This window comes from Salmo salar, chromosome 22, assembly GCF_965601325.2.
Source record: "Salmo salar chromosome 22, fSalSal1, whole genome shotgun sequence".
NCBI lineage: Eukaryota > Metazoa > Chordata > Actinopteri > Salmoniformes > Salmonidae > Salmo > Salmo salar.
The window spans coordinates 39,135,639-39,147,158 of record NC_138312.1 but is presented as its reverse complement, the minus strand read 5'-3'; the positions used below and the strand labels follow the sequence as shown (position 1 = coordinate 39,147,158).

Here is an 11,520-nt window from a genome sequence, read left to right as displayed (position 1 = left end):
AGCTGTGAGTATTCACTGATGAGAGACATGCACATCTGCATGCCAAAACGCATACAATACAATCATTCAATACAGTTAAATGGAAAATACAATATCGAACACTCTAAATATTAACCATGTCTGTAAATGTCATTGCAGGAGATGCAGTGCAGCACCAAACTCTGGGGAGCCTTACCCGAAGTCTGACATCGCTGCATATTTCTTATGTACTTTTTTGTTATGGGGGCGGGCCCCTACCCTTTTGAAAAGTTACTGTAAATTGGGAATATAGTATACAGGTATATACTGTGTATATGGTAGTTCCAATGCAGTCATGCATTTCTTGCAGCAAGGTCAGTGTATGAATCCTCAATGTATCAACATTTTAAAAAAATGCTTAAAAATGAATGAAATGCCTACAAAAAGTGGAAGGTACAGTAAACCCCTACAATGTCCAAACAATATCCTCCCCCGAACAAGCGCAACAGAGCAGGGGGACTAGTTGCCAAATATGGGTATGCTTCTGCCAGGGTTCTGTCAGAAACAGCTTTGGCAATGGGCCTTACTCTCTCTTCTGTGACTCCACTGAAATTAGAGAAATAACTATCACTCAAAACCTAAAAGTATACTTTATTTGGAGCAGAGGAAAGTGATTCAGTGCATTTTGAAACAACCGCGAAACAAGGTGAACAACACAACATTGAACAAAGTGAATAATATGGAATAAATAAATAATACTTAAAAAATAAATATAAATCCAATACCTGAAGTAGATTGAGAAGTACTGGATGTAAGTGACAGAATGAAAATAATTTCCCCCATAGATAAAACATAGATAATAAATAAAAGTTACAATCTGTGCAACATTTAAATAACAGTTAACATGCTTCATCACATCTGAAGATATGGGGGGGGGGGGGGGGGGGGGGGGTCTTTGGGTGATGACAGACAACGTCTAGCTAAAATACAGAGGATCAGAGCAGACACGATCTAAAGTCATCGCTCTAGTCTATGTTTAACATGACACTGTAAAAACCTGCACAAAGCCTAATGTAACAGCTCATACGAATGCACGTTCATGCAAATAGTAGCATGATTGACCATCCTCTGCAATATGTGTATAAGAATGACAGTCTCACTCACTGAAAATCTAACATGAATGTTTTGTGACACACAGAAGGGAGGTAAAATTGTGCATACGTATATAATGTAAACAAAGTTTGGAATTACACATGAATTCAACAAACAGTGAACAAACAAGGAAATCGGAAAATTAGATTTTTCCCCCTCTCACAGTTGCATAAATCCCAAGTGACCAGTCGCTGAATATCAAATATCTCTCTTCGTACTGGCCAGAGGTGTTGTCATGGGAGATTGTGAACAGCAGGACAGAGTCAAGTTAGGTTGGGGCGTGCGGTGGTGGTAGGGTAGCTTTCTGGTAGCTTTGGGCTGAAGAAGAGGGGTGGACGAGGTCTAGGCCCACAAACTACAATGTCTGGACTAATGTTCGAACCACCCATAATTCTTTGGGACCAGCTTTCAAAGTTGGAACTAGTGTATTTAGTGGACCTAAGGGGAGGTTATTGTTTTTGGTTTCTAGGCTACAGCAGTACAGCTACAGTTCCTGATGAGAGTCATCAGTGTGCAGTTGTTCGGGGCTGGGCTGAGACTGCTCCCCCTCGTCCTCTGCGTCCTCCTCCCCCTGCTGTGACACCAGCTGCTGGTAACGAGCCTGGCGCTGGTAGTCCGGGTCGATGTTGATCCAGTTATTGGCCACCCATTTAGTCCCGCGGGTGACCACACAGCCGCCGTGCAGAGAGTACTCATCCTGCTCCCCCACCCAGCCTGTGGGTAACAGAGAGCAGTTAGTATGTGTATTCAAAAGCAGCTCTGATAACAGCATAACTGATAACTGCCATGTGGACTAGTAGGAGTATTCTCTTTCAATGTGTTTCTACAACAGTGTGCATAACATCAAAACTACACATGCTTCAGTTTTTAAATAAGGACCTGAACAGCAGTGATAGAATGAAATGGGGTAAACTGCTGTGTACAATAAGTTGTGTGTCCTGTCTGAGGGGCAGTAATTAAGCTGTAGTAGTGTGTATATGGAAGGGTCATGCTATGTCTGTACAGTCTGTACCTTGTCCGTCAGAGAGGTAATTGTACCATAACACAGCTGTCCCTTTAGTAGGGTTCACCCTCAGGTTGCTCTTATCACAGTTCTTCCTCGTGTCCATAAGATCCACATCGTTCTGAATCAGAGACTGAAAACACAAACATACGCACCAGGGCTTGACATTAACTTTTTTTGCCATTTGCCAAAAGCTCAAGTACTTGTCCCAAAATAATACATGGTCTAACACAATTTTTACATCCCTGATTGATGCAAGGAACCACTTCACAAAATAAAATGCATTACTATCCATTTTACCATAGAGAATCAGACAAAAAAAAAAAAAAAAAAAAAAAAAAACTCTGCCTATTGGCTTCTTTGCATATTCAAGCCTGTCTCAAAATACAACACTGCCGCTTTAAGGTTCTCTTGGAGGATGGTTGGCCACCCTTGGTAGCCTATAAAATATTGGTTAACACTATACTTGTCACCCAATGTCATAACACGCCATGACACATTCATAACCATGTCAAAATATGTCATAACAGCTGACATAACTTGTCATAATATGGTCATAACACTGTCATGAGCCATATATTTTTTGTTACATATATTGCGTTATTTTATGGCTGGTTATTTATTTATTTATTTATTTCACCTTTATTTAACCAGGTAGGCAAGTTGAGAACAAGTTCTCATTTACAACTGCGACCTGGCCAAGATAAAGCAAAGCAGTTCGACACATAACACAGAGTTACACATGGAGTAAAACAAACATACAGTCAATAATACAGTAGAAAAATAAGTCTATATACAATGTGAGCAAATGAGGTGAGATAAGGGAGGTAAAGGTAATAAATAGGCCATGGTGGCGAAGTAAATACAATATAGCAAGTAAAACACTGGAATGGTAGATTTGACAGTAGATGAGTGTGCAAAGTAGAAATACTGGGGTGCAAAGGAGCAAAATAAATAAATAAATACAGTAGTGGAAGAGGTAGTTGTTTGGGCTATTTATAGATGGGCTATGTACAGGTGCAGTGATCTGTGAGCTGCTCTGACAGCTGGTGCTTAAAGCTAGTGAGGGAGATAAGTGTTTCCAGTTTCAGAGATTTTTGTAGTTCGTTCCAGTCATTGGCAGCAGAGAACTGGAAGAACTGTTATAACACCTACATAAGAGTGTCAAAACCCACATTTATTTAAAAAATGATTCATTACAACAACAAAGGATTTATGAAACAAACATTCAAAACAAAAGGAAAATCTTTGGCTGGGAAATAACTAATTTGAATAAATGTGGGTTGACACTCTTGTGTAGGCGTCATAAGCAGCCATAAAATAATGCAATATGTCACAACAGGTGTAAATATACGGGTCATGACAGTTATGTCCATGTTATAACATGTCAGTTATGACATGGTTATGACCCTGGGTGTCAAGTAAAAAGTTTGACCAAATATTGCAACAATACATTTACCAAATACTTTGTCTTTATAAAATAATTCCCTCCAGAGTTCTAAATTAAGGGCGTCCCATCATCCCTGTGACAATAAAAAAATATGTCTACGATTCAAAACTGACTCTGGGACGACAGATCCCAAATTCATACAACCACTGAACATAAAAAATATTTTAAAAGCAATGAGGCTGATGGATCAGACCATTTAGCTTAAAATGTTGATAACGTTTTATTTCTTCATATTACATCCCCAACAATGCGCACATGGCTGTAGGCTATGCGTGAATGTTCCAAAATGCAATTAGCGTGAAAACACTGTCCTCAAAAGCGCATCAAATGTGCAAGCGGTTTAATTTGACAGAGATTTAAATATCCGTTAGAAATTAAAAAAGGGGAGACCTAAAGATCCATCAACTAGCATGGGTTACTAATATGACTAGGATTATGCCTTTGGCTGCTGGACAATACAATAAAGTTGGTTTGAAAACCAATAGAACATGACAAAAATGCTAGGATATTAAGTGTTTATAAAATAATTCCTTCAGCATTTCTATGATCGTATTTTGGCTAGCCTACTTTGAAACAAGTTAAGACATGCTTCATAAAATTACATAAAATGTCCAGGTTTTAAACAACTAAGTTTATGGTTAAATAGTTTGAAAATGTTCCTCAGCTCAGATTCAAGAAGGTGATGTGCGGTGCACAACAGGCACTGTCCTTCACTCTCCGGTCTTTTTACTATTTGATCTGAACAAACAGAGCCTCGAGCCATTAAACGTTAATAATCCTGCATTAGACTATATTTGTCACACATGACTGGTGTTTAGCCTATATTTATATTTCTGTAATTAAAAGTATCATTAAAGCATCGGGTTGGACATGAGGCTGTAGCCAATATGTATGTCACTGACACTTTGACATGTAGGGTTTTTTATTTATGTACATAAAAAATAGATTTGAATATTATCCCAATGATGCCCTCTCTGATCCAATTCTGATTAAAGTAATTGGGGCGGCAGGTAGCATAGTGGTTAGAGTGTTGGGCCAGTAACCCGAAAGGTTGCTAGATCAAATCCCCGAGCTGACAAGGTAAAAATCTGTCGTTCTGCCCCTGAACAAGGCACTTAACCCACTGTTCCTAGGCCGTCATTGTAAATAAGAATGTGTTCTTAACTGACTTGCCTGGTTAAATAAAATACAAATATATTTGAGAAAATTGTTTGATATTGTGATTTTTTAATTAGATTTTTTAACTTGTTCAGGACAAGAGGACAAGCCTTAATGTCAAGCCCTGCACACATAATCACTCATTAATACCATTGACAAAAAGAGATACACATACAGCTGTACCTGTAAACACAATATAGCAAGTAAAACACTGGAATGGTAGATTTGACAGTAGATGAGTGTGCAAAGTAGAAATACTGGGGTGCACAGGCACGCAAACACGTAATATAGAAATTATATAAACATACAAGAACGCACACACAGACACACAGAGTAAATAACGCACCACTTCCTCATATGTCCTGTTGTCTGCCACAGGGAACGCGGTCTCCCCACCCCCCTCAACAGAGTTTAGGTAGAAGAGAACTGTGATGTACCTGGGTGTGCAACACACACATTTAATACACACACAGACCAACAACACGATAGATATGTAAGCCTTAGTCACAAACTAACTGATATATTTACATGCGCTAAGTTACAAAGCCATACACCACAAACACATCCACCTAACGTTCACAGACTTTACAGTACATTATCACACAATAACTCCACCTAACCATCTTAATCCAAAGGGACATCTAACCAGAATTAAGAATATACAGTTTTATTAAAACAAAGCCAAGAACAAGGCGTTGGCTGACTCAACACAGCTCTTTCTCACCTGCAGGAGGTCTCGAAGGGTGTGGAGGTGTTGGCAGCGAGGCGTGTGTGTGTGCAGGCTGTCTCAGGGTAGACGGGGCCGCTGTCGTGGTGGGCGTGGTAGTGACCACCCTGCTCATAACGCACCACCTGGAGTGGCTCACTCAGATCCACCAACGCAGAGGGCACCCGGGTCAGACGGGTTACCCTAGGGAGGAGAGAGAGGTTAGAAAAGAGAGGGCAAGGGACAAAAATCCTTAACATCAGATTCTGATACCCTTGGACATGGTGTTTATTCTAACCGTTTTTAATCATGTGTTCAAACATATACTGAACAAAACTATAAACGCAACATGTAAAGTGTTGGTCCCATTTTTCCCAAGCTGAGACAAAAGGTCCCAGAAATGTGCCATACGCACAAAAAGCTTATTTCTCTCAAAAGCTTTGCACAAATTTGTTTACATCCCTGTTAGTGAGCATTTCTCCTTTGCCAACATAATCCCTCCACCTGGCAGGGTGGCATATCAAGAAGCTGATTAAACAGAATTATCATTACATAGGTGTACCTTGTGCTGGGAACAATAAAAGGCCACTCTTAAACGTGCAGTTTTGTCACACAACACAATGCCACATGTCTCAATTTTGAGGGAGCGCGCAATTGGCATGCTGACTGCAGGAATGTCCACTAGAGATGTGGCAAGAGAATTTGATGTTCCTTTCTCTACCATAAGCAGCCTCCAAAGTTGTTTTAGGGAATTTGGCAGTACATCCAACAGGCCTCACAACAGCAGACCACGTGTAACCACACCAGCCCAGGACCTCCACATCTGGCATCTTCACCTGCGGGATCTTCTGAGACCAACCACCCAGACAGCTGATGAAACCTAGGAGTATTTCTGTCTGCAATAAAGCCCTTCTGTGAGGAAAAACTTATTCTGATTGACTAGGCCTGGCTCATCAGTGGGTGGACCTGGCCCCAAGTGGGTGGGCCTAGGGGCTGCACCCCTGCCCAGTCATGTGTAATCCATATATTAGGGCCTAATGAATGCATTTTAATTGGCTGATTTCCTTATATTAATTGTAACGCAGTAGAATCATTGAAATTGTTGCATTTATATTTTTATTCAGTATACCTGGCTTTAAAAAAAAAAATAAAAAAAATCCTCTATCCCAGTGTTATCTATACACATGCGATGCGAACAATATCAGTAAAATCCCACTACTCTTTTCATACAAAACTATACGTCATTAAAACATTTGGAATAGTAACGTAACAGAGGGAATAGAAGAGAGAGGAGAGGCCAGTGCAGAGGCGAGACTACGAGGCCAAGACAACATTTGACAGTGATGCTCTCCTCACCTCTTCTTGAGGTCTCGGAGTACCTGGTGTGCCCCCTTTCCCTGGTACAGCCAGGTGTGTCTGCTGTTCCTGACCAGCTGGCTGCTCTTCACCCCGCGCTGCTGCAAGAACCGCTGGAACGCATCACTGCCCAGACTCCTGAACTCCTCCAGGCTCAGCAGGCCTAATGCAGACACACAGATAGATTGACAGGGGTCACATACACACAGGGGTCAGATAGATATCACAAAGATACACAGACAGGGGTCACTTAGCTACAGGTACAGTTGAAGTCGGAAGTTTACACACACTTAGGTTGGAGTCATTAAAACTCGTTTTTCAACCACTCCACAAATTTCTTGTGAACAAAACTATAGTTTTGGCAAGTCGGTTAGGACATCTACTTTGTGCATGACACAAGTAATTTTTCCAACAATTGTTTACAGACAGATTATTTCACTTATAATTCCGAATTCCAGTGGGTCAGAAGCTTACATACACTAAGTTGACTGTAAATAGCTTGAAAAATTCCGGAAAATTATGTCATGGCTTTAGAAGCTTCTGAGGCTAATTGACATAATTTTAGTCAATTGGAGGTGTACCTGTGGATGTATTTCAAGGCCTACCTTCAAACTCTGTGCCTCTTTGCTTGACATCAAGGGAAAATCAAAAGAAATCAGTCAAGACCTCAGAAAAAAATGGTAGACCTCCACAAATCTGGTTCATCCTTGGGAGCAATTTCCAAACGCCTGAAGGTACCACGTTCATCTGTACAAACAATAGTACGCAAGTATAAACACCATGGGTCCACGCAGCTGTCATACCGCTCAGGAAGGAGATGCGTTCTGTCTCCTAGAGATGAACATACTTTGGTGCGAAAAGTGCAAATCAATCCCAGAACAACAGCAAAGGACCTTGTGAAGATGCTGGAGGAAACAGGTACAAAAGTATCTATATCCACAGTAAAACGAGTCCAATATCGACATAACCTGAAAGGCCGCTCAGCAAGGAAGCAGCCACTGCTCCAAAACTGCCATAAAAAAGCCAGACTGCGTTTTGTAACTGCACATGGGGACAAAGATCGTACTTTTTGGAGAAATATCCTCTGGTCTGATGAAACAAAAATAGAACTGTTTGGCCATAATGACCATCATTATGTTTGGAGGAAAAAGGGGGAGGCTTGCAAGTCGAAGAACACCATCCGAAACGAGAAGCACGGGGGTGGCAGCATCATGTTGTGGGGGTGCTTTGCTGCAGGAGGGACTGGTGCACTTCACAAAATAGAGGCAGGAAAATTATGTGGATATATTGAAGCAACATCTCAAGACATCAGTCAGGAAGTTAAAGCTTGGTCACAAATGGGTCTTCCAAATGGACAATGACCCCAAGCATACTTCCAAAGTTGTGGCAAAATGGCTTAAGGACAACAAAGTCTAGGTATTGGAGTGGCCATCACAAAGCCCTGACCTCAATGCTATAGAGGATTTTTGGGCAGAACTGAAAAAGTGTGTGTGAGCAAGGAGGCCTACAAACCTGACTCAGTTACACTAGCTCTGTCAGGAGGAATGGGCCAAAATTCACCCAACTTATTGTGGGAAGCTTGTGGAAGGCTACCCAAAACATTTGACTCAAGTTAAACAATTTAAAGGCAATGCTACCAAATACTAATTGAGTGTATGTAAACTTCTGACCCTCTGGGAATGTGATGAAAGAAATAAAAGCTGAAATAAATCATCCTCTCTAGTATTATGCTGACATTTCACATTCTTAAAATAAAGTGGTGATCCTAACTGACCTAAGACAGAGAATTGTTTGCTGAATTAAATGTCAGGAATCGTGAAAAACTGAGTTTAAATGTATTTGGCTAAAGGTATATGTAAACTTCCGACTTCAACTGTATATCTATATGAGAAGCTTTACAAGAAGAAGCTCGTGGAGATGTTGCTGTGGATGATCATTGTCCCTGTGCAAAGAATATTATTATTATTTTCATGCTTGTTCCCTGGAACTGGTTTTCAATTTGACTTGGTGTCACAGACGGATTATAGTGGTTGTATTCTGTTGGTGTTATGGATTAGTTAGCTCTGATTGCTGAGGCCTTGCTGAGAATGACAGTCTCTTACCGTTACCGTCAGGGTCAGCCTTCAGTCCAGCATAGATCTCTCTCAGATTCTCTGGTGTCAACCAGATCCCATCCCTCACTCGTGAATGGGTCAATATCTGTATAAGGCCCAGGAAACACATACATAAAATGTACAAAAATGTACAAAAAAATTAAAGTAAAAAAATAAAAATAAAAAAAAAGCACACATTACACAGAGATATAGAAGATAATACAATACATCTTTATTGATCCATTATAAAGGAACAAAATAAATTGATACTTTGCTGCCACAGTACCCAGCCCCACCACCCAGTGGCCTTGTGGTTAGAGTGTTTGCCCTGAGACTGTAAAAATTGGGACCCGATGAGTCTCTGCTTGGCACTCAGCATTAAGGAGATAGAATGTGGGTGAGGCCCTGCGATAGACTAGTGTCCTGTCCAGGGGGTGTACTTGTACATCAAGCTGCCTCATGCTAGAGAAACAGGAGATAGGAACCTGCTCCTATGATCTAGTCCAGCTCGCACAAACCAAGACTTGTGCAAGGTTACTTACTTCACTTCACTCCCCTCACAGACACACACATGCCTGCTTGCCTACCCACCCACCCACCTCCTGGAGTTGTAGCTGTCCGTCCTGATTGAGGTCCAGCAGGCTGAAAATCTCATCAGGGCTGAGGTTTAGCTGCTCCGTCAGCTCCTCCTGTCCTTCAGGCACCATCACCTGGCTCTCCATCAGGCCCTTCAGCTGGGCCAGCTGCACCACCACACGACACTCCTCCTCAGACAGGAACCCTGGGATCTCTGGAGAGACAGATACACACAGCACACACATGCGTAGGTGTTCACACACACGCAAATGCACGCACAAACACATTAGGCTTCAACGTAAACAAAGAACCTTTGAGTGCAATGACAGCAGACACTAACTCGTGCAGAGGGCTGAGCAGAGCAGAAGTTTAGTAGCGAGCTCTCACCAAACAGTAGGGGCTTCAGGCTCAGGGTCTGCATCTCATGCACCTTGTCTGGCACCAGTGACAACTTCTGGACATGGCCCACCTGAGAGACAACACTGACTATAACTTCATGCCTTCAAGATTACATGGAACACACCGTTCATATGGAAGTAAAATAGCACAACTGACACTAGCCCAGCGCTGAAGCTTATTATACACCTACTTTCTGCAAGGTTGAGCTCTGGGCTAAACAGACACAGAATTACACGGGCATCCTTATCTCACCCGTATGCCCTCTAGGCGTGGAAGGTACATGTCCCGCTGAAAGCCAGAATATGACGGTTGCTGATGAGACTCGGGGGGCTTGTGATGATTGCTTCCCCTGCTAGCCTCATCCCTGTTTGGGGTGGCCAGTACGTCTCCTGGGCCGTTGTTGTAGTGCACGTATAGGAGTAGCACAATGACATTGATGATGTATACATGGAAAAAGACCATCACCACCATGAAGTAGGAACGGGAGCATATGCTGCTCTTCTGCAAAGGGACCCGCTCTCGTGGCATAGGGGGTAGGGTTGGTAATGGCAGGGTTTCATGTTCATCACCGTCGTCGCAATCCTGTGGTTCAATCATCTTTGACCTGATATGATTACGGACCATAAACTTATCACTGGTTTGTTGTTCTGATTACATTTGTGGCTCTAACGAGAAAGACATGTCATTAAATTGACGTTGTAAATAATTGAGTCAGTTCTCTTCTGGTAGACTAAGTCATAAAAGTTACCGCATCAGTGCACAATCCGTACTGTCCCGACTCAATCAACATATCTTGCCAGTCATAATACCCATTCTCTGCTATGGTACCTGTCAACTAGCTAGTTTATGTTATTATTTTCTCCCAAATATAAGCGACGAAACATGTGAAGTTTGGTGGTTCCTTAGGTTGAAATCACAGCAACGTTAGTTCAGCACTGCACAGAGCACTTAATCCAGCGTCTTGTTTACGTTGCGGTTTCAGCAGTCCGTGTGGCGTACTTCTAAAAATAGAGGAAACATAGCCATTTCAAAAGGTGTGCGATATATCCAAGGTCCTTGGTGCAGTAATAATCTAGTAATATTGAAAAACAAACAAATATGCGGCCGACCCCGACCTCTCATTTCTGCCACAAATTCCTCTGCGGCGTTTGTTTTCCGGCTGATAATGCGCCACCATTGCCGTGACAACTACTGCAGTAGCTCATTTTGTAGCTACTTCAAACTATCATGCTGACAGCGAGCAGGGAGCAAAAGGACAGTAGCGCCCCCTGATTGCTCGACCCAACACTGCATGCTGATTCCCTTGCCAAAGTAAGTGATTGACATGGCATTTCCACTAACACTTTGGCCCTTTCTTGCAACCAAATGGTTAAATGCACTTTTCAGGTCAGTTCAGATCAGAGTGCAGAGCCGCGCGTGTTGCACATTTGTTGATATTAGCTAGTTAGCAAGTTATTAGCCCAGTTATAGATAAGTATAGGTCAGCAATGGGGAGTTACTGCTTCCTAAAAAAGCACAAAACGTGTAGACTACATTTCAAACGCCAGGTAAAAAGCTTACGTCTTAATTAAAGGGGCAATGTTGTATTTTGAGACACGCTTGAATATGCAAATAAGCCAATAGGCCGAGGGGTAGCATACATTGTCTAATTCTCTGTATGGTAATAATA

At 41.9% G+C, this 11,520-nt stretch overlaps 1 protein-coding gene across 2 annotated transcripts; it reads right to left on the bottom strand.

Annotated features, from left to right (window-relative positions):
• Positions 1-589: 589 nt before the first annotated feature.
• LOC106583563 (transmembrane prolyl 4-hydroxylase) lies at positions 590-11,183 on the bottom strand. 2 transcript variants are annotated; one of them, XM_014167898.3, is made up of 10 exons: positions 10,967-11,183; positions 10,104-10,852; positions 9,840-9,921; positions 9,476-9,666; positions 8,886-8,982; positions 6,784-6,946; positions 5,446-5,631; positions 5,068-5,158; positions 2,123-2,246; positions 590-1,824 (listed from the first exon to the last, which is right to left on the bottom strand). In XM_014167898.3, the coding sequence occupies exons 2-10, from the start codon at positions 10,473-10,475 to the stop codon at positions 1,595-1,597; spliced, it is 1,536 nt and encodes a 511-aa protein (XP_014023373.2). In that variant the 5' UTR covers positions 10,476-10,852; positions 10,967-11,183; the 3' UTR covers positions 590-1,594. The 2 variants fall into 2 exon arrangements, with proteins under 2 accessions (XP_014023373.2, XP_014023372.2); XM_014167897.3 differs by having other exon boundaries at positions 10,104-11,183.
• Between the last annotated feature and the right edge of the window lie 337 nt (positions 11,184-11,520).

Coding starts and splice junctions, on each gene's coding strand:
- LOC106583563 (XM_014167897.3), bottom strand. CDS start 10,475: ATGGTCCGTAATCATATCAGGTCAAAGATGATTGAACCACAGGATTGC. Junction 6,947..8,885: donor GGCTGACCCTGACGGTAACG/GTAAGAGACTGT, acceptor TGTCTGCATTAG/GCCTGCTGAGCCTGGAGGAG. Junction 1,825..2,122: donor TTACCTCTCTGACGGACAAG/GTACAGACTGTA, acceptor TGTTACCCACAG/GCTGGGTGGGGGAGCAGGAT.